The 22261-nt window shown below is 57.6% G+C and overlaps 5 protein-coding genes across 5 annotated transcripts; all 5 read right to left on the bottom strand.

Moving 5' to 3' along the window:
- Nucleotides 1-125: 125 nt before the first annotated feature.
- Nucleotides 126-3049, bottom strand: BXZ73DRAFT_47369 (uncharacterized protein; the record flags this gene model as incomplete). Its single annotated transcript, XM_048019867.1, has 11 exons — nt 126-884; nt 949-1134; nt 1186-1257; nt 1315-1722; nt 1762-2007; nt 2065-2154; nt 2206-2273; nt 2391-2434; nt 2486-2561; nt 2614-2911; nt 2984-3049. The coding sequence occupies 11 exons, from the start codon at nt 3047-3049 to the stop codon at nt 126-128; spliced, it is 2313 nt and encodes a 770-aa protein (XP_047877536.1).
- A 7122-nt stretch (nt 3050-10171) lies between these two features.
- Nucleotides 10172-12871, bottom strand: BXZ73DRAFT_90153 (phosphoprotein phosphatase; the record flags this gene model as incomplete). Its single annotated transcript, XM_048025530.1, has 14 exons — nt 10172-10285; nt 10395-10445; nt 10544-10581; nt 10644-10737; nt 10807-10857; nt 10974-11173; nt 11227-11251; nt 11301-11416; nt 11485-11622; nt 11690-11996; nt 12055-12202; nt 12265-12310; nt 12403-12537; nt 12709-12871. 14 exons carry the CDS (start codon nt 12869-12871, stop codon nt 10172-10174), a joined length of 1626 nt encoding a protein of 541 aa, XP_047877537.1.
- Nucleotides 12872-13450: 579 nt separating this feature from the next.
- On the bottom strand, nt 13451-14718 carry BXZ73DRAFT_47436 (lysozyme-like protein; the record flags this gene model as incomplete). Its single annotated transcript, XM_048019876.1, has 6 exons — nt 13451-13541; nt 13597-13769; nt 13825-13967; nt 14025-14231; nt 14282-14435; nt 14470-14718. The coding sequence occupies 6 exons, from the start codon at nt 14716-14718 to the stop codon at nt 13451-13453; spliced, it is 1017 nt and encodes a 338-aa protein (XP_047877538.1).
- Nucleotides 14719-15348: 630 nt separating this feature from the next.
- BXZ73DRAFT_47299 (eukaryotic translation initiation factor 2B) lies at nt 15349-16899 on the bottom strand (the record flags this gene model as incomplete). The annotated part of the gene is made up of 7 exons (XM_048019850.1): nt 15349-15592; nt 15670-15773; nt 15829-15875; nt 15952-16052; nt 16114-16214; nt 16275-16700; nt 16765-16899. 7 exons carry the CDS (start codon nt 16897-16899, stop codon nt 15349-15351), a joined length of 1158 nt encoding a protein of 385 aa, XP_047877539.1.
- Nucleotides 16900-19718: 2819 nt separating this feature from the next.
- On the bottom strand, nt 19719-22156 carry BXZ73DRAFT_101657 (allantoicase; the record flags this gene model as incomplete). Its single annotated transcript, XM_048014970.1, has 11 exons — nt 19719-19838; nt 19902-19927; nt 20087-20198; nt 20258-20567; nt 20642-21143; nt 21205-21358; nt 21407-21523; nt 21602-21648; nt 21703-21770; nt 21818-21906; nt 21959-22156. 11 exons carry the CDS (start codon nt 22154-22156, stop codon nt 19719-19721), a joined length of 1743 nt encoding a protein of 580 aa, XP_047877540.1.
- Between the last annotated feature and the right edge of the window lie 105 nt (nt 22157-22261).

A 22261-nucleotide genomic window follows, 5' to 3' on the forward strand; every position in this document is an offset into this window, starting at 1 on the left:
GAAACGGGCTTTGGGGCATAATGCATACCGGGTTTCTCGTCTTCTGTTTGAAAGTGTGCTGGCTTGGTCGTGCACGCAGGTGTTACGAGTGTGAACGAAGTCGCGAATGTGGCTATGGTGACAAGTTACGCACGGACTGGCTCCCCATCGACATCAGCCACAGGCTCTCCATCCACGTCGATGGCGTCGCCGTCCACGTCGCCAAAGGGTTCTCCATCGACATCCTCCATCGGCGCCCCATCCACGTCCTCCATTGGAGCCCCGTCCAGGTCCATATGAGCCCCATCAACGTCGTCCCCAACCGGCTCTCCATCCACATCGTCTCCGACAGGCTCCCCGTCCACGTCGTCATCCACAGGCTTGCCATCCACGTCGCTGTCTTCGTCCATCGGCTCCCCGTCGTCGTCGTCGTCCTCCTCCTCCGTCGGCACGGGTTCCATCGCCGACGATGCAGGCTTGAACGCGCTCGACTTGAACCGATTTGCAAACGCAGGGGCCGCCTCCGCCTCGCGCTCCCGCACCTCCTCGAGAGGGCCCGCATCCTCGTCGTCGTCGGGACTCGTGGCCGCGCCCTCGAGACGGGCACGGAGCTGCGCGGTGTACTCGGGCGGGAAGACGATCCAGTCCTCCCAGATGTCGACGACGGCGGTGATCTGCTTCTTGAACGTCTCGGCGGTGATGCGCCCGGGGAAGGAGTGGTAGATGGTCGAGAGGTGGTCAAAGACGAGCCCAAGCCGCGCCTGGAACTCCTGCCGGAACCGCCAGGCCATCGGGAGCGGCGCGGCGGAGTTGTGGAGGATGTCGCAGATGAGGTGCAGGCGGGCGACTTTGCGCGGGACCGGGGTGCCGTCGACGACGAGCGAGGCGATGATGATGTCTGCGACCTGAAGAGGGAAGGAGACGGGTCAGTTTATGCAGTGAGTGAGGTAGAAAGGGGGAAAGACGAACCTCTGCTGAGGCTTCGGCATGCTCGAGGCTGAACGCCATGCAGCGCGCCATTTCTCCGCGACGGCCTGATAGGGCACGGAGCATTGCCTCGAACCGTTTGCGGGCGAGCTTCCCCAAGACGTGCTTTCGACCGCGTTCTCGTTCCGACTCCTCGGCCGAGTCTGTAGAGTACACGGAGTTGTAGCCCTGTGGACCAATGTTAGTACCAATAGAACAGAAACCGGGAGGCAATCCTACCTCGTCGTTAAACTCGGGATCCGGCGCGTCCTTGCGGTCCAGAAGCGAGCGGTAGTAGCGGTAACGCCGATGCTGGAGTCAACAAGGTCAACATTGATGTCCTTCAGTGCTTTAGGCAGTTTTTTTTACCTCTTTGTTGAGGAATGCATACTTGGAGTTGGCTTTCTCTCGCTCCCGCAACGTCTCTTCGTACTCTTTGTCGTGACCTCTCATTTCGGAGGCGACGGTCCTGATGAACGCATCCGTGACTTCGTCGTCCTCCAAAACCTGGGCAGCTGGGCTCGACTTTCGTCGTCGGGGTGACCGACTTCGGCTTTTGCTATGCCGGTATGAACGGTGGTGGCGAGAGCGTGAGCGTGATCGACTTGGGCTGTACGAACGGCTCCGAGAACGACGAGATGGCTGTTGATCACGAGAGCGACGGTCGTCTCGGTCGCGATGAGGGGATCTTGATCGAGAGTATGACCGATGTCGGTCGTGTTCGCGGTCCCTGCGAGCAGGGGACCGCGACCTGGAAGGTGACCTAGAAATTGTCTTCTTGGAGACTGCATAGACTTTGAGGACGATGCATTACACCGCGAAGGTGAGCATAAACGCACCATACATCGGCCTCGCGGCGACCGGGACTGCTTTGCTCCATCCCACTCGGAGGACTGATCCACCCCAATCGTACCCATCGAACTCTCGTAGTGCCGTTTCTGCGTCTCGACGTTTCATGAAGGACACGAAGCCGCTGAGGCCTGTGTTCTTGTTCCTTCTGGTGGCGGTCATGTCCGAGCCAGGGCCTTGCGTGGCGTCACTGCGCGGCCACATGATTTTAATCTAGCAAAGATCAGCTTTCAGTATATATCTAAAGATGAAAGAGATCTGACAACGTACTGAACCAACAGGGCCAGCGCGAGCGAAGAAATTTCCCATTGCCTGCTCGTTTATATGCTGCGGGAGGTTGGCAACAAAAAGGTTGGAGGTCTGTAGCGAGAAATGAACGGCCTGTTGCGATTGTATGAGCCAGGAACGCACCTCTGGATCTCCCCTGTCCTTGCTGCCACTTTGACCTTCATATGCTGTATACGATACTTCATTCAGCGCTCCGACCTACCACAGTGCGCTATGTCCGTACCTGCAATGGAAGTAACGGATCTTCCATGTGTAGCTGGGATATTAACGCTTCAGAAATTCGCTTCATTGAGTAGTAATAGCAAAACACGTACCATGACGTGATAGTCTTGCTTCACGGTCTGCTTGCTCTCTAGCAACCGCGGTTGGCACGGAAGCATCGGCGCAAAGGGGATAGACGTACCTCTTGATCTCCTCGAGGAACGAGTCCATGGCACGCTTTCCTTTGGGCTTCGGCGCGGCTGGTGGAGGAGACGGAGCTCTCTGTAGTACCACGCGCACGTCACAAGAGAGAAACACGCTGCATGTCACGAAGACTGACCATGGACGTATCCTCGAATGCGCGCGACATGTCCGCCTTGGGCTTGACAGACGGCACATACGCAGAGCCCCCCGCATCCTGGCCCGCACGTACGAACGTCGAAGCGCCCTTCTTCCTGTCCGTGCCCTCTCCTTGGAACGCGTCGAGGAACTCCGCGTACGCTTTCGCGGCGTGCTCCTCTTCCTCCTTGCGCTTCGCCTCGGCGGCCTCCTTCTCTTTCTCGCGTTTGGACTTCCGGACGGTGCCTTGGGTGTATACCGACTTCTTGTGGTCGTCTACCTCCTTTTGCTATTCACAGAGGGAGAACGAAGGGGAGGTGAGCGGGACGGCGCGTTAGAGAGAAGTTCGGGTCCGTCGCACTGGGAACGAAGACTCTTCGTCGTCGTTGTCAAAAAAGGCCGCAAGCCTTGACTTTGTTTTGTCCATCTTGCGACGGAGGTGCTGAGAGAGGAGTGGACGTAAGATGGAGGGCCGGCAAGACCGTGGACAGCGCCGAGCACCAGGTGGTGGCGCGGTGGCGGGCTGCTGCAGCTCATCCTCACGTGGTGCTACTGGGCGCTTCCCGACCACTCCTCGCTTTATTGGATGTCACCAATAATCACTGCGTTCCGGAGGTTATTGGTCGAAGCTGGAGCGACTCGGAATAGATCGGCGGGTCGTTACAGGTCCAGGCTGGTCGCAGGTTGTGACCAGCTCTGCCGCTCTCGGTTCGACCCGATGAGATTAGATTAGATTGCCACAACGACTGCACATTTGACCAGCTAGAGAACTCCCAAGTGGGAGCTGCTACGGCCCGCCCCGTTGTTCACAGCTACTCCACACTGTACTATCTCACCGATTTCCATTTTTGAAGTCCCTCCAAGATCCACTGCGTACCGTCTCAGCAGTTCACCGAGCCCTAGTAGAGCGCGAATTCAAATTCTCGAGCATCCCCATGCCATGGTGTGGCTGTCTTAGCTCCGCCGGCTTTTTTTCCCCATTGACTACTGTGTCGAGCTGCTATGGAGCTGGATGCTCCTCGCCTCTACCTCAATCTCCTTATTCCGAATCTCTAGCCATATCAATCCCGCGGTATCATGTGTACTGCGGGCTCGGATTTTTCTGTGTCGTCTGCTGCTGCGCGGAGACTGGTAGAGCGCCTATACTTGCAAATAGATTGCTGCGGTCGCTCTCGCAGCGCATGCCGACAGAATACCCTGCCACTGGTGTTCATATCAATGACAACATACACCGCTACTGGCGTTCGGATAAGCTCATATGAGTGGGCGCTCTATACCTGCTACTACCGTCTATATGTACCACATAGCCACACATATGAGTGCCCTCACACCCTGCCACCTATACATATTATAAAAGTGGCTGCTTATATGAGTGCATTAGTGTCTTTCCCTCATATGAACTTTGTAGCGCCTTGCCACTCATATGAGCTCGTCCCCTCATATGAGCGCGTCCCCTCATATGAGCGCGTCCCCTCATATGAGCTCGCCCCCCTCATATGAGCTCGCCCCCCTCATATGAGCTCATCGGCGTCTCACCCCTCATATGAGCTTATTAATATCCCACCCTTAATATGAATGCACCAGCATTCCACAGCTCCCATTAGCACATCTGGGAACTTGCATACTCTATTGCATGCATGTGTGTATAGGTGCACCCATGCCGGAGCAATTCTTCAGCTTATCATATCACTGAGACACAGGAACTGCACTCCGAAAGGACAGGAAACTGCACCAGCTGTGCAACCGAAACAGACAGAATGGGTGCCCATTAGTTCCATTTTTATTCACACAATGCGCAAAGAGAGAGCAAGAAACCCATGATAGAAAGTGCAAGGCTCAAGCCGATCTCCGCAATCGGCAATTGACTCCCCCCGGGGGTCACCTCTGGGCCGGTAATTGACTCCCCCCGGGGGTTGATCTCCGAGTTTTTGATCACCTGTGTATCTCCGAGTTTTTGACCACCTGTGTATCTCCAACTTTTTGATTGCCTGTGTATATTGTCAGCCTTCATTACCAGACTGCCTGTATCTATTACCGACTTTTTGGACATCTGTGTGTATTACTGCTTTCATTGCCGAGTTTTTGATTGCTGGTGCCTGTTACCGGTCCTCATTACCAACTTTTTGACTGCCTCAATCCATCACTGATTCTTTGTTCGCCTCCAGCCTTTGATACCGATTTTTTTATCACTGATATTGGTAATATTAGATGGGTTAGTCTGCCTGTACTAAACACCCTCTCCCTAGGAAGTCACCCTTCACAGCTGCATGTGTTGATGGAAATTGACCAAGCTGTTTTCTGGATCAGGTAGTAGCATGCAAGAGCTGTGGGTGTGCAAATCTGGAGGGCAGTAGCTGCAAAAGTGAGGGAGTAATGGGGTATGATATTCTAAAATGACATACCAAACACAGACCTGGGATGAGAGTGAATCACATCCCAGACACCTAGATATATTCACAGAGGATGTTTTAAATGCAATGCAGAAGAGAGCGCACAGAAATCAGGATTTCCGATGAAGATACAAGATATGTGTGGAAAGTGGAAGTTCTGAGAAAACACAACATGCATAAGTTCATGTGCAGACATTATATCAACAGGCTATTTGCTGCATCACAATTGGGTACTATTGGGGTGCTCAGATCGGAATTTGCAAGCTTATCGGTGATGAGATGCATATGGGGCACCATATGTCATTATTTCATGACATACAGTATCCTGACACAGCATATGCTCCGATTAGAATGCTAAAACATGGAATAGAACGGGGTGGAACATAGCTATCCAACGCAGAAAAGACCTTGAAAAACGGTTGAGAATCAGTGGAGATGTGCAAGGTGAGCCAGAAGTGTGGTTTATGCTGAATGTACTCTGACCTCGCTTTTCACTGCAACCACACTTCTGGCTCACCTTGCACATCTCCACTGATTCTCAACCGTTTTTCAAGGTCTTTTCTGCGTTGGATAGCTATGTTCCACCCCGTTCTATTCCATGTTTTAGCATTCTAATCGGAGCATATGCTGTGTCAGGATACTGTATGTCATGAAATAATGACATATGGTGCCCCATATGCATCTCATCACCGATAAGCTTGCAAATTCCGATCTGAGCACCCCAATAGTACCCAATTGTGATGCAGCAAATAGCCTGTTGATATAATGTCTGCACATGAACTTATGCATGTTGTGTTTTCTCAGAACTTCCACTTTCCACACATATCTTGTATCTTCATCGGAAATCCTGATTTCTGTGCGCTCTCTTCTGCATTGCATTTAAAACATCCTCTGTGAATATATCTAGGTGTCTGGGATGTGATTCACTCTCATCCCAGGTCTGTGTTTGGTATGTCATTTTAGAATATCATACCCCATTACTCCCTCACTTTTGCAGCTACTGCCCTCCAGATTTGCACACCCACAGCTCTTGCATGCTACTACCTGATCCAGAAAACAGCTTGGTCAATTTCCATCAACACATGCAGCTGTGAAGGGTGACTTCCTAGGGAGAGGGTGTTTAGTACAGGCAGACTAACCCATCTAATATTACCAATATCAGTGATAAAAAAATCGGTATCAAAGGCTGGAGGCGAACAAAGAATCAGTGATGGATTGAGGCAGTCAAAAAGTTGGTAATGAGGACCGGTAACAGGCACCAGCAATCAAAAACTCGGCAATGAAAGCAGTAATACACACAGATGTCCAAAAAGTCGGTAATAGATACAGGCAGTCTGGTAATGAAGGCTGACAATATACACAGGCAATCAAAAAGTTGGAGATACACAGGTGGTCAAAAACTCGGAGATACACAGGTGATCAAAAACTCGGAGATCAACCCCCGGGGGGAGTCAATTACCGGCCCAGAGGTGACCCCCGGGGGGAGTCAATTGCCGATTGCGGAGATCGGCTTGAGCCTTGCACTTTCTATCATGGGTTTCTTGCTCTCTCTTTGCGCATTGTGTGAATAAAAATGGAACTAATGGGCACCCATTCTGTCTGTTTCGGTTGCACAGCTGGTGCAGTTTCCTGTCCTTTCGGAGTGCAGTTCCTGTGTCTCAGTGATATGATAAGCTGAAGAATTGCTCCGGCATGGGTGCACCTATACACACATGCATGCAATAGAGTATGCAAGTTCCCAGATGTGCTAATGGGAGCTGTGGAATGCTGGTGCATTCATATTAAGGGTGGGATATTAATAAGCTCATATGAGGGGTGAGACGCCGATGAGCTCATATGAGGGGGGCGAGCTCATATGAGGGGGGCGAGCTCATATGAGGGGACGCGCTCATATGAGGGGACGCGCTCATATGAGGGGACGAGCTCATATGAGTGGCAAGGCGCTACAAAGTTCATATGAGGGAAAGACACTAATGCACTCATATAAGCAGCCACTTTTATAATATGTATAGGTGGCAGGGTGTGAGGGCACTCATATGTGTGGCTATGTGGTACATATAGACGGTAGTAGCAGGTATAGAGCGCCCACTCATATGAGCTTATCCGAACGCCAGTAGCGGTGTATGTTGTCATTGATATGAACACCAGTGGCAGGGTATTCTGGCGCCACCCAGTGGCTCTCGCTCATTGATAACAACACTTTAGCCAAGCTTTGCATAAAAGGATTTTCAGACGGCAGTCCCATGGTTTTTTTTGCCTGCAGTGAGGACAGAAGGAGTCGTGCAGCAGACAAGCGGGCGACAAGACGGCTCACTGGCCGCGCGCCTGGGACCGCGCGCGGGCAGCTCGACCGTGCCGGTCCGTACCCGAAGCGAGCAGAGGTGAACTGCTTCTCGGTGCGATGATAGGCTAGGCTCGACCATCCTGGCGGGTACCATTGGAGTCGGTGTGATTTATGTAGCTACTCATACAAGTACCGCAATTTGAACAGCTTAACTGCTTCCATATGTACTATCTCACCAGAACCATGTTGTTCGGACCAAATACCCGTTTGGGCAGGCGCCCGGTTCGCATTCCGACCAGCATCTGAGTTCCATGCAGTCCGTCTCCGCTCTAACGGTGGCCAGGAACCCCCGGAACGCAGTGAATGCGAATGGCAAATGCAGCCTCGCACCCAAAAGAAAGTATTTCACAGCTCGGCAGGCACGGCTCGGCACGGAATGGACGCGCTTTATATGGTACGTACCGACATTTATTGGCGGGGTGCAGTGTTGCTCGGTCTTCGCTGACCCGTCGTGCTTTGATGATCACTTTCGCAGCTCACAATGGGCACTTAAGCCCGTACAGAGGTTCGACTTCACAAATGCTAGATCGACCGCAAATATCCATCAAGTTTCATATTCACCCGTCGCCACTAGGGTCCAGACATTGCATCGACATGCTGACCGCGTATCCCCGTTCATCCGGCCTTACATTCCCGCTGTCTGGAGCTTTTGACGCGCGTTTTCAACCGAGGGAGCCTGCCGAACAGGTGTCTCGAGGCTCAGCCTCAGCTGCCACTGCTCAGTGTCGGGTCGATGATATTGGGGCGCGGGTGCTGACAATTATCACGTCATGCGTGGCCGCTTTTTCCCCTGCCTTTCGTGATACTTACGCCGCCTGCGTGAACCAGCCTGAGTACTGAGTAGTAGTGACCCTGGTCAGCGCGGATTGCTACGACTGAGCCGACCCCTCAGGTGCGAAAATTGCGGAGATCTACTGGCACCGACGGAGAATATGTTTGCCTTCTCTACGATCGTGGAACGCCCGCATTGCGCTACATCCGGACTTTGCTCACCACGCGGCAGATAACCGTCAGCATGTAGAATTTCGAAGACCCAGAACACCTCTGTGGAATTAAAGCCGCCTATGGTCAGTTGGGGTCTGCGGTGATCGCAAGGCTCATTAATTACTGTCGATGACCGAGGGGTCCACCTCACTTCACTAGACAGTACGAATATGGTATTACATAAGCGCCACTTCTGTTCCATTTTGTCGTTTGTGTCATGAGACGATGAGAAGTTTTCGTGACTGTAAACGAGGGGTGCCGGAGGCGCTTCTGCGGTCAGGACGTGATGTCTCGGCTGATTCACGGACAGTCCCCGGGCAGCCATAGGAGCAAGTACATCGTGCCACTTCGCTGCGTTCCCCAGGTCGGAGCTTGCAGAGCAGGCCGTCTGAAACATAGGACGAAATCGCGGTGAGGTGAGACACTAACACAGGGAGCTGCTCACTGCACGTGCCTCGCTTATCGTGAGCCCTGGTTGGGGGGTAGCCGAGAGAAGAAATGCACAACCTGTGAATCCCGATTGGCGCCAGGTGGCTCTGCTGCAGCACCGCGATTCGCCAAGTCCTAAGTCGGGACTCGGACCCCGGGACTCGTCCTGACTCGTCGCGGTTCAAACGTCCACTGACTAGAGTTCTTGCCCTACGTTGAGGCACACTTGGTGGCACCACACACAATTTCATCACAGGTGAGCATTGCTACATGACCCCAGTACGCTCAGAGCGTCCTAGTCTCAGACATGAGTCGCAAACTCGAGACTTTATTGCATCCGACACGAAAGCGAAAATCCGGTGGTACCTGTTGCGTGCACCGGAGCACCTGGCCCTACTTATCAGTGGCCGGGCGCGTGGGCATCGAATTCCCACCAAACCAGAGACTTACCCCCAGGCGCGGCTGTCTTCAGGGAAGCCGTCCCTCGCAGTCACATACATGAAGGACGATGATGGGGTATAGGCTGGTGGCACGGGGACTGCCAAGATCGCAGCTCTGAGACCACATCCGCAGCAGCAAGAGTCACTAGTGTACTGGGGTGGTGCCAAATACACTGAGACCTGGACCGAGGAATAAGGTGGGGCGCCGCCACTGGTCCATCCGATGTTAAGATTCAGCTTCGGTCAGCGGCGGTACATATTTACGGAATCCACGGATGGAACAAACGGACCAGGTAACGGAGACCACGTCGACCACAATGGACCGCATGCTGCTTGACATGACTGGGTGTGATATGGGTTCGTTCTAAAGCCCAGCCGCTATACATATCCCAGGCTGAACTGACCCCAGTTGGTATCGACCCTGCAGTAACGTCCATCTCTGCGCCGCAGAGTCTCGTCAATCTTCGCTGCCAAGGTGGGTTTTACTGCTGCATCTCATTGCCAACCCGACCTCGAGCTGGGCTCGGAGTGTGCGGAGATCGGACGCCGAGAGCCTGGCGCGAGGGAGCTGAGGGCACAGCTTGCGTGTCCGCGAACGCTATCGCGGTCCGGGAGCAGTGGTGTGCAGAATTGAACGCACAGCCGCACAGCACCGCACATTGACGTGAGGCGACAGCAAGTCAGATATGTGCGGCAACAGCAGAGCAGATACGAAGATATACAACAGCGGCAGCAACGACTACATACCATCTTCCGCGACAACCCACGAAGCGTACAACATCCGTCCTCCCACGCCTGAAAATACGTCAGCCGTCCGTCTTGACTGGACGTGTTGGTGAACCCAAGCGCCCTCTTCCAGCCGCGGCAGAGAGCGCGCTTCGCTATCGGCGCAGCACCGCGCATGATCTCTTCCTGACCGACGGCGAGCGGACCGCAGGGCAGCGCCAGCGCCCGCTGTGAGTTCACATCAGTAGGCTGGCGAGCCCCGACGACGCGTACGCCATGGGCTTCATCGGCGGGTGCGGTTGGGCCTCGAACTGGGTGTATTTCTCCGTGCCGGCGGCGTCGATGCGGATCTGCGCGCGGCAGTGTCAGCGCTCGTGTGGACACAGACACAGGGTCCTCCGGGAACCAATTTGGATTGCGTGGGGCCAGAGGGGTACAGAGGGGACCCGAGTGACTCACGAACGCGCCCTTGTTTCCCGTTTGGTCGACGTAATTCGGAGCGGAGAAGACCTGTATAGCGTGCGCGACAGTGGGCGCGCGGCGCGTGGGGTGGTCAGCGACCGATGCGGGGATAGGTCGCGGCTGGTCGCGGCGGATGGATTGCGCACCGTTGTACAGAGCCCGTCATGCTCGACTGAATATCCATCTGATCGCGAGGAGGTCAGCGCAGCCCATTCCATCAGCAGTGGGAAGCGCTGCGGGACCGACCTTGGCGGACTTCGTGGCTGCGAATTACACCCGTGACGCCGTTGCTTTCGCACCAGCGCCTCGTGATATCCGGGCCAAACGCAATGCCTACGCCCTGAAGATAGAAGGTGTGTGGTCAGAGTTCGCCCGCCAGTACTTGGCCTCTCATCAAATAGTCGCTCACCCGCTTGCTCGGCCCTCGTCCCGGGAGTTCCTGGGGGTCTGTCCACAGCAGCTATATCCAGATAATCAACTATGGGTGTCCCTTAGTCGACGGGGACATGCGTACCTCGCCTACACCCGTTTCGGCGTCCGCGTTAATGACGAGCGCGTTTCAAGAGTACGGGGGACGAACTCACACATCAGGCCTTCTTGTCCCGGTTGGCGTCCCACGCGCTGGATCTTGCGGATATCATCCAAGGTCACGCCATCTTTGCTGAAGAGACCGCCGTGCACAACAAAGTGGCGTTTTCGACCTTCGGGAGACAAGATAGCTTTGGCTGCGGAGCTTGGCGGAGGTTTTGTCGCGCAGATCAGTGTCGCCAGAGGCACTAGAAGCTCGCCGTGAGTGATCTCTCATCCAAAAAGCGCAGCATCAACTTACTGGCGGTGAATAGGTGCGCGAACAGCTGTATGGCCTGTCAGTACTAGTTTGCCAGTCCGAGGGAAGCTGCTCGCCTTGTAGGTCTGCTCGCCGTACTTGTGTTTTGCCTCGCCTTCGAACCCATACGTACGGTTCATCTCTTTCGCTTCATGGTTACCACGGTTGATGTACATCGTCTTAGGGTAAAGCCCTGTGGGACACAAACGGGACTCAGCTCCGAGGTTTTGGAACGGTCTGACGTTAGCTCCGCATGCTTACACTTGAACGCCAGGGCGATTAGAATGATCTCCACGGACCACGATCCGCGGTCCACCAAATCACCATTCATAAGGAGCGAATGTGTTTCGCTCGGCTCTCCGGTAAGTGACAGCAGGTGTAGATAGTCGTAGAGTTGGCCTGTCAATGCGGGAGCGACGCGGTCAACATTCCGCGGTGCCCCACAGAAGGGGGATCAACGACTTACCGTGAACGTCGCCGATGACGTCTATCGTCTGCCCATCTGGAATCTCGACAGTGACGAGGCTCTCCTCCCGCTCAAAGTGCGCGTGCGCGCCCAGCACGATCTCCCACACGTACCGCCGCGGGATCGCCTTGCCGTCCTTGAACCAGGCGAGCATCTTCCGCACGAAGTCGATGTCCACCCTGTACTTCCCGTCGTCGCCCTGCGGGAGGAGCGGTCCGGCGTAGTCCTTGTCCATGCCGCACCCGCCTTCGTCGATGATCTCGAGACAGCGAAGGACGGCGCTCTTCTCCTCCTCCATCTCGATCGCCTGCGCCGGATGGACATTGCGTCACTAGTGCAGGGAGCGATGTGGAGACCGCACACACCTTCTCGAACTCGACCTTGCGCAGGATCTTCTGCGTGCTGTCCATCTGCATTCGCACGAGCTGGTTCTGCGGCTCGAGCGCGAGCAGCTTCTTGAAGTCGGCGATCGCCTGCTTGTACCTCAACGTTTGCAGGTAGCATGTCGCTCGCCTGTGCGGATGGGGCGGGGGCTTGAGACGGGATCGAGCAGACAGGAGAGAAGGACGACTCACCTGTAGTACGCCTTCGCATACTTCGGGTCGAGCTCGATGGCCGTACCTGTGTCGTTTCACCACCGTGAGCCTCCTCCACCTTCCCCTCCCCTTCCCCCGCCCGCCGCACGCAACAATCAAGGGCACGGAAAGACGTACTCGCATCGCTCAGCCCGTACCCGTGCTCCTCGAGCTTGATGCGCGTGTACGCGCGGTTGCACCACAGCGTCGCGTCCGCCGGGTTCTTCCCGATGGCCTCCGTGTACAGATCCGCCGCGCGGTTGAACTCGTGCGCTGCTCGACGGCCGCATGGCGCGCGGGGCGAAGGGGCGAGGGGGTGGGCGGGTGCAGTCAATGATCGGCATCGGTGCATGCACGACACACGCGGGGGGCGGTTGGGGACGGCGAGAAAGAAGATCAGACGATGCGGGAGGACGGGGTGAGGAGGGGGGACGAATCACGCACAGGTGAAGGCCTTGTTCGCCTGGGTCTTGAGCTCCACGGCGGCGGCCTTGTCCGCGTCCGAGATGTCCTGCAGGCTCAGCTTCGCGAGCGCGGGCGTCGGGGACGCCGGCTGCGACGTCGCGGGCGTCGACGGAGGGGAGGACGCGTCGCTCGAGGTCGACATCGTCTGGTTTTGTTTTGGGGGTTTGGTCTAGGCTGGTCTGTGTGCTGTCGTTGGTCGTGTGGGAGGGAGAGGGTAGATGTAGCAGAGGTAAGGAGTGGAGAGATTAGATACTTGATCTTGACGCCTGCTATATATAATCTGTGCGGACACGTTCCCTGAGCCGACGCTGAATTTCGTGGGTCCAGAATGTAGAATGGCGGATCGTGGGACACCCGACACAACTCTTGAGACGCGAGAACGAAAGCAGCAAACTACTGAGCTTAGTCGGCACAACATCTTGCGTTTCAGAAAAGGGATCCGTTTTGTAGATGTCAATGAACCACACGCCGCGCGGGGGATAAATTCGGTGAGGGAGGACCCGAGGAGTAACTACAAACGCGCGACTAACTGGGGCTCGTGTTACGGGTTACTACTAATGATAAAATAAATAACTTCGCCGCCATTCCACAGGCAGCTGCATCCCTTGTGGAAGGGGGGTATATTGGAGGCATCCAAGACGCAGATACACAAAAATCCCCAAGAGAAAATCGCCCCGCCGTAGCACAGGTGGAAGGGGGATCGGCCCAATAGCGCAACCGACTAATGGCAGACGTCGAGGTTGAAGTACTTGCCCATGTGCGCGGTGTACGGGTCGACGTTCTGGAGCCAGCCGTTGAGAACCTGCTGGAGGCTGCGGAGGGCGTCAGTTCAGAGCGTCGCTTATAACTTGAGCACGGGCCACGTACTAGTCCAGGTTGTTCTGGCAGCGACAGCAAGACGACCACTGGGCCTTGGTCGCATCGGAGTAGGTCATGCCCTCGAACCAACCGTTGTAGTTACCGAAGGTCTTGAGGAGCGAGCCGCCGTTCCCGTTGAGCGTGTCCGCGAAGAACTTGGTGCCCGTGCGGATGTTGAAATCCTGTAAGAATGTGAGCGATCACCCCAGAGACCCGTTCCAAGAGAGTGAGACGTACGACATCCTGGCAGTTACCACCGGGTGCACCGACGCACTTCTCCTGCGTGATCTGCATGAGACCTTGCTCTCCACCGCCGCCCACGGTGCCCGGGTTGCACGAGCTCTCCTGCATCGCAATCGAGGCGATGAGGATCGCAGGCACTGGAAAGGTTTCGTTGGCATCAAATTCACCGCACCCTGAGCAGACGCGGAACTTACGACCGTGCTGCGACGCGTATTTGTAGAAGGTGTCGATGTACTTGCTGCACGCCTTGAAGGGCGAGTTGTTGTCCTTGAGCGCGTCCGAGAGCTCGACGGTGACGATCTGGTCCACGGTAATCATGGGCGGCTTCCAGCCGCCGTCGTTGACGCCGCAGTTGAAGAATTCGATGTCTCCGTTCGGACCCTTGGTGCCCGTGATCTTCTCTATGGAGGAAGTCAGCCTCGGTGCGCACGCGCTGATGGAAGGAACGCACTTTGGGCGCCAGTGCCACCGCAGGTGTTGGTAGTGAGACGGATGAGGCCGTCGGAGAATCCGACGGAGTTATCGTCATTGTTCGAGTCGTTGTTCTTCGTCGCAGTGGTCGGCTGCGCCTTCTTGGTGGAGCTCGATTTGTGCGTCGAGGACGCCTTGGTGGATGTGGGCTGCGTCATCGTTAGTAACGGCATCCCACCAGCGCGACATCCGAAATCGAAGCTCGCGCGACGAGTGACAGAAGACGCTCACCGTGGCGGAAGAGGAAGAGGTGGTGGAGCGGGCCTTGCAGACGTTGGAGGCCGCGCGGCGCTGGACAGGGTTGCGGCGGGCGACGTCGTGGTGGTTGCGGGTCATGCGCGAGAGACCGTCATGGCCGGTGGCCTCGACGTAGGAGACGGCGGCGAGAACGAGAAAGAAAGGAGTGGACAGCTTCATTGTACTGAGCTCGTAGTGGGACGTGAGGTCTGGGACGGGGGGGCGAGAGAGAGAGGGAGGGAGATGGAGGGAAGAAAACAAGAAGGCAGGCGACGGCTAGCGTCTTGAACCGAAAGCCAAGTGCGATGAGATCAGTGGCAGCCTACGCGCGAGACACGCGCGCCCCAGCCAATCGGCCGCCTTGCCGCCCGTTCTCGCATGATCGGGACCGCCACCCGCTCGTCCCGGCCGCTCTTTGATTGCGTGCGGCACTCACCACGGTCGCTTGGCCCCGTCCCCAGGCTGCACGCCTTTCCTGCCGACCCTCGCGAGTCACTGCGCCCACCTACATCCACCGCGAGCTCACACGCTGCCTCGCGCATCGGTCTGCGGCCGGCATGCGTGTCGGCGTGGCGGGCGTGGCGGGCGAAAACAGGCGCCCGATTACAAGTGACGGGCTCAAATCACCGCTTCGCTCTCGTGGGCCGTGGCGCCAAGATCACTGAATGGGCCGGGCACATCCAGTACCAATTTGAAGCCCGACTTCTATCTCGCGTGGAGCCTCTGCAAAAAATCATACATCGTAAGCGGCTGCAGCTCACACTATCCGAGTCCGACCCAGTTCACCCGACCCCACCGACATTCAAATATTCATACCACCTGCGAGAGATCAAACCTGCCGGACTCGTCACGAGTCGCCACGCCTTTTTCTGTCACTATTGCCGTGATCAGGCTGGCGGGCGTGACGTCGAACGCGGGGTTGTACACCCCGTCCAAGCCCTCGGGTGTGACCATGACCGTCGCCTGCATCTTCGTGCCTTGCGTGCTCGGCGGGGGGTAGAGCGCGCCCCGGACGAGACACGCCTCGAGCGCAGGGCGCTGCTCAATGGGTATCCTGCGGACGCGGCAGAGATGATCCGTCAGCTGTCAGATCAACGAACCTGCTCGGCGTGGGGCAGCCCAGCCACTCACCCGTTGCCATCCGCCACCTCCAAATCGATCGTGCTCACGGGCGCAACGACGATGAACGGGATCCCATGACGCGCTGCCAGCACTGCAGCGTTGTACGTCCCGACCTGCCGCGGGGACCCGTCAGCAGGTGAGAGGCGCACAGATCGCACATGCACCAACCTTGTTCGCCGTATCACCGTTTCGCGCCACACGGTCCGCACCGACAGCTGGAGTCAGATGGCATTGTTAGAGAGCATGTTCGCAACCAAATGCTGGACGAGGCGCCACCCTCCTCATCCTTACCGATTCCATGGATATCGTGGTGCTGAAACAACGAGCCCACCATGCTGTCGCACAGCATCGTCGCCGGAATGTTCAGAGACAGGAGCTCAAACGCGGTCAGCCTGTGGCCAGATCACCCCAATGAGTGACATCATCGCCCAGACCGGACACACGCCGACGCACCGCGAGCCCTGGTGGTACGGCGTCGACTGCGTGTAGAATGCCCGCTGCAGCTTGCCCGTCTCGTGCAAGTATGTGATTAACCCTAACGCGGTTCCATAGCCCTAGAACGCGCCGTCAGTCTCCTCCCGCACCTCAAGCCTCAAGACCTCATGGTAACTCACCGAAGTGGCGAGCGACCCGGTGTTGCACACGGTCATCACGTTGAGCGCGTCCCCGCTCCCTCCCTTCGCGCGAACCTGCTCAACCAGCCACTCCCCGCCCCACTTGCTCATCGCCTTGTTCCGGCCCACGTCCTCCGCGTCGACAGCTTTCGCCTCCTCGACGAGCGCCGCGGCAAGCGCGCGGGGGTCCCCGCTCGCGGCGGCGGCGGATGTCGTGAGCACAGCGGTGAGCCTGCGCGTCGCGACGCCGAGGTTGACCGCGGTCAGGCGCGCGGTGTACAGGCGCGCGAGCGCGGCGTTCATGTGCTGCGTGAGCGCGTCCGCCGAGGCGAGCCATTCTGGCGCGGGGTCGCTGGCGAGGGCCTTGGTGAGGTGGTCCGCGACCGCAAGGGCGGCGAGCGACGCGATGGCGGGCGCGCCGCGGATCTGCAGCGGATGCGACGAGGGGAAGCTTGAGCCCGAGTTGCGGCGGCAGGTGAGGGAGGCGCACCTTCATGGACTTGATCGCGTCGAAGGCGTCATCGATGGTTTTGATTTCAAGAAACTCGGTGGTGTGAGGCAAAAGCAGTTGGTTGACGATCTCTAGCTTCCCTTCATTTGTGCGAATGGATGTGAGAGGGGCCATCGCGAGAGGGGGGGCTCAGCAGGGCAGACGGAGCGAGGTACGTTCTGGATGCATCGCAGAATCATGGGGAAGTAGAGAACGGGTGAGCGGATGGAGGTCATGGCAGCGCGCCGCACGTACAGTGAGAGGGGGGACGGAGAGCAGACCTCGCGAGAGTTAAGAGCAGCTGCGGCGGACCTGGCATTAAATCGGTGCAGCGATAGGCCGAGGTGCGCACAGCGACATTTTCTCCACTCATCGCGAAATCGGCAGCCTGTTCCGGCGCCACAAGAACCCCGGCCCGGGTACCGGTCCGCTCTCCCGCCGGCAACACACAAACTTCAAAAAGTGATTGACTGAATGAGCGCTCGACTCGGGCTGGGGGCAAGACGGGAACATACCTCGATATTCATTACCATTCCGACCACCGAGAGACGCAGATCAGCAAGCGCTGGCGCGATGACATAGAAGTCGGTTCACGACAGTCGTCATGGGGAGACCAGGCAGACGCAAGCACGGCAGATACAGTCTCCTCGGGTGAGTGCTTAGCCAGGGTACCGCGTAACACTCCCGTTCGTGAAAGCTGTGCTGCTCCGTAGATGACCAGTGTGGAAAGGAAGCAGGCAAGGGCACAAGGACACGTGGATCTGCACGCGCCCTCGGGAGAGCCGGGGGCACGCAATAAATCGTCAAAAGACTGGGCATTGGGTTGGGCGACGATCAAGCACGATGCTGAGGTGGGGGGCGGGGGCAGAGAGTGAAATTGAGCTTCTCACGGGGTGATGGGAGGCCACTAAAAGCCTCAATCCGTCCGCCATCGCTCTCGGCATGGATGCATTAACCGCCTGACAGATAGTCACCAAATATGTGCACTTCGCGCTATCTCGGCGTGGCTAGATGTCAAGAACCTCGCTCCTACCGTCCAATCAAAACCTGCTTGAAGAGCCGTGGCGTCGATGTCTCGGCTCCTCCAACACCTGGTTCTCCGGAGTGTTGTGATCGTCAAAATCTTCCAACACATGACTGGATGGGATGGGGACAATCACGTAGTCGTTGGGCTCCTGCCCATCACCGTTGGTAGAATATCCCGAGAAAACCACTGAGGGTGCGGGACCGCGCTTGCTAAGAAACTCGTCCCCATCCCTCTGTAGGGATTCCGATCACCGTCACTCCACTTCCAAGCCCACCGTTGCGGGATATTATGCACTGATCTGATCTGTACAGGCACATCCTTCCGCGATACCACCTTAGCTGCCGGGTAGACAAGTCTCAGGCCACATAACCAGACACGGCACTTGGTCTCAGTCTCAGAGCATGGTCCTGGTCCATGGCACCTGGCACGGTGACTCGACATCACGCCCGTTGTGGCTATTTATCGCCGTTGAGCACCGCCGACGGACAACGTGTCCCCGGTCGCTGGGCAATCATTCATGCTCTCCAGTCTCCCGTCAGTTGAGCCGCAGGCTGCAGCGGCCCAAGGCGTCGGAAGCCACCGCCGCCAGTTGTCACCCGAGCAAAACACATCTGACCGAGCATTTCTGCGGCTGCCGCGGCGACACGCCGCAGCCCCCAGCGACGGCGCCGCTCTGCACCGCGCAACCATTCCCTTCGAACGCCCGTAACCCTTCGACGAGCACTGGCGGAGGCACATGAGACGGAACTGCTGCACATGAGATTTTCGAGCCAAGGACGGGGCACGGCGGGGCTGGCCGCTGAGGCCTGAGGAGAGGGGCCGAGATCGGGCAGCCAGCACCGGGCGGGGCGACCGTCGATCGCCGCACCGCAATCAGCAAGAGCTGTGCCCCTCGTTCTGCCCCTTGCGCCCCCGCCGTCCGGATTGCTCCTGGTCGCTCACGCTCGCTGGCTCGCGGGTCGCCGCACGTCCTGCTGTCCGCCTCATGGCACAGCTCATCCCATACGCACACGAGGGGGCGACAGCCGCCCCGATAAGCGTGTTCCTTGGCTGAGATCGCGAGCTGCTCTGCGCAAACGATGCATTTCGGGGCGCCGAGCGGGACCCCGAGGACCCCACCCCCTTGGCGCTCGCCCTTTGCTTTCTAGACTTGGCGGACAGCGTGGGTGCCATATCAGGCGGACGCGGAGCACACGGGAAGCTCGCGTAGGCCGCCGCGCGGCGCATAGTGGGGAAAGAACCCCCCGAAGCAGCGTCGAACTCGCGCGTGAAAGTATAGAAGGGCGAGGAAGGGCCGGGCGGCGACATTCCGGTACTGCACAACGCGCACACCACTGTCACTGCCGTCGCCACCGCCGTCGTCGTCGCTCCCGCGTGAAGGGGACCGTGGGGTATGCAGTGCCCGACCCGCTTGCGCAAATCGCGATTTGCGTTCACGGTCGCCGGGAAGCATCGTACGCAAGGCCCGAGGTGTCCGATTGTCCCGGATTGGGGCTGACGAGGACAAGGGCTGGCGGAACGGCACAAAACAAGTTATCAAACATTCTGGTTGCCCGATTTATGTCCGTGCTTTGTGATTGCTGATGCGCACTGTCAAAAAGATACAGAGACGCCGCCGACGGCTGTTTCGATTCGCAGCATTAGTGTGAGATGCGTTAGCAGCATAAACGCCGTAGATATTGCCGATGTTTTATATGATCGCGGTCAATCAGGAGCTTTCTCAGCCAGAATCAAGCCAGGTTTTTAGCTTACGCTGTGCAGAGCGCAGACTTCTTGGCGAATTCAGTCAGACCGGAAATCGCATCTGCGGAAGGAAGTAGTAGTGGGCCAGCGCTTGTGCATGCCCCGACGTCTATAGTTCGGAAGCTGTATGTCGTGACAAATCAAATACAAGCACCAGTCCCGCTAGACCACGTTTGAATACTACTCATATCTGTACGGGCAACTGCACCCGATAGTAGCCGGTCGAACCGTCGAGGTCCACGATTTCGCAGTCGAGCGGGTCGCCGTTCCCAATCTGCGTCTCCACGCAGGTGAAATCCATCGTCTAGGAAAACTCCCGGTCAGCACCCCGCGGTCGCTGCGCACATCACGCGAGACCACCGCTTACCTTGTACAGTGCAGCCATAGGATGGTCTGCATCCAGCGCCGTGCGCAGGCGACAGTGCATCCGTGTAGGCAGGGTGCAATCCCCGATGAACCGGACATGTGCGACGAGTAGGTGCGGTGGAAATCACCGAGCGGTCAGTGAGCATGTGCTCTTGGCGGATGTCGGGTGTCAGACGGGTCACTCACGCCAGATGCCAGTGCTGTAGACGATCCCCTGCCCCGCGGACGCGATGAACGCGCGCATGCTTCCGAGGTCCGGCTTGTCGTCCGCCCCGTTCTTCGCGACGATGACCAGGTACTCGCGCCCCGGGTCCGTCAGCGCGTCCCCGGCCCGCCGCCCGCGCCGCCCATGGGCACGAACGCCTGGTTCGTGCACGGGTGCCGCTCGAGCAGCTTCACGGGCCACTCGCCCCCGGGCGCCACGTCGATCGGCTTGCACCGATAGATGGAAAGCGCGGCCCCCGCCCCGGCGTCCGCGGGGTAGCTCGCCTCGACGGGCGCGAGCTTGTGGAACTTGGTCGCCGTGCCCTGGTTCGCGCCGGTGACGCGCACGGTGCGCGGGCTCGGCACGGCGTGCACGTCCGCGTACGCCTGCACGACGTGGCCGAACGGCGCGAACGCCTCCGGTGTGAGCGGCAGCGCGGAGAGCGCGGGGCCGGGTGCGTCGCTGATGGGACCAGGGCGGGCGGGGGCGCGACCGAGGGAGGCGCATCTGGTGCGGCCACGTCTGCTGTCGGGGACACCGCACCCACAGCTGCGCCTGCGTCGGCACGCATGCCGCGAAGACGGACGCGCTTCACGCCGCCGTCTGGGTAGATGGTGAGCTTGACGTGCGTGTACGGGGTCCCGTTCACGTTCTCGAGCTGGAAGAAGTGCTGCCGGTGCGGGCCGAGCTTCGTCCGAGGCAGGATTGGAGTCCAGGCGTCGTCGGGGACGTCTGTGGGAGCGAGCGTGTCGCTGTGCAGAGCGTGAAGCTCGCACGACTCAGGGAAGTTGCCCTTGAAGTGCGCGGTGTCTATTTCGGCCTGTGCGAGGAAGCCGGGCGCGCAGCTGGCGATAGGCAATCGGTGCGGTGCGGTGCGAAGGGAACGGGGCGGGAGGCGAGGGAAGTGTGAGTTCAATGTTACACGCGGGTGGCACGGTGGAAAGAAGGCGGATGTGACCCACAGCTTGATAATCGCCCAGTCCATGTGACCCGGGGCCCGGCTGCGCTTGGTTTCCCACCCGTCACCCATATCCTTGCCTACGGATGGTTTAGAGCCCTGTCAACGAGCTGTGCGACATCCACGGACAATTGGACAGACCTCTGCCTGGAAGAATGAGGTTGGAGCCTTCGCCGAAATGCTGATCCGATGTGAACACCACCCTTCCACCGCAGAAGACGTGGGCAAGATCAAAGACCGCGGAAGGATCGGTAGGGAAGACCGGGGCTACAAGGCCATAGACGCGGAAGCGGGCCTGGTCCGGCTGTCAGAACGAGGTTTGGCACATGCACGGGACACTGACAATTCCGCCATCAGGGTACATGTTGAGCTTAACATAATTCGCACCCTTGGACGCCGGTACGGTAAAGAGATGCCTGGAACTCGGTCCCAGGTTGACCTTCGAAAGCAATTCTTCCCACTGCGCACATGTATTAGTACGTTCACTGAGTCACAATGATGTTACGTGCCCTAGGGTCGTCTGCCAACGGGGCAGTACCATCAAACGAGTCGAGGATATCGACAGAAGCCTGGGAGCTTCGTTCCCTGAGCGACGGGGAGTAAGTCTGCTGTCAAAGGATGATCAAATGCGACCAGCACCGTTGAAATGACTGGTGTCGATATCGAAACCGGTGATTGAGCCGGTCGTCCCTAATTCGATGATGCACCTGCATGCGCGGTGAGAGGAGAATTACACGGGGGACAACAGTCGTACCAATCATAAGTAGGGTTGTGTCTACGGGATTCCCAGCCGCTGAAGAGCGCCCCTTTCGGGCCGAACTGGCCCTTGAGACTCGGCGCAGGCTGTAGAGGAATCGAGGCTGTCAGGAACACGGCAAATGCTCGGGCAACGGACCTCGACAAGGAGGAGATGGAATGCCTCGGCGAAAAAGTCATCTGAGACAGCGACGACTCGGCCGCCAAGGGCGACGCTGGACAGCTCTTGATTGGGGGTGATGAGCAGGGGAGGAGTGATCAGGCTGACGACAGGCGTACCGATCGCAGTCGAGAAGACGGACTTGAAGTCTTCAAGGGGGACGGTGGAATAGCTCATGATGGTGATGAGTTGTCTTGGACGGCAATTGCATGCATTGCCAGCTCAATTCCGCAGCCATGTCGAGATCGTTTCCATCCAGATCGGAGAGATAACGGACGAGAT

The sequence above is a fragment of the Epithele typhae genome (assembly GCF_022376455.1).
Source record: "Epithele typhae strain CBS 203.58 chromosome Unknown BXZ73scaffold_26, whole genome shotgun sequence".
Classification (NCBI taxonomy): domain Eukaryota; kingdom Fungi; phylum Basidiomycota; class Agaricomycetes; order Polyporales; family Epitheliaceae; genus Epithele; species Epithele typhae.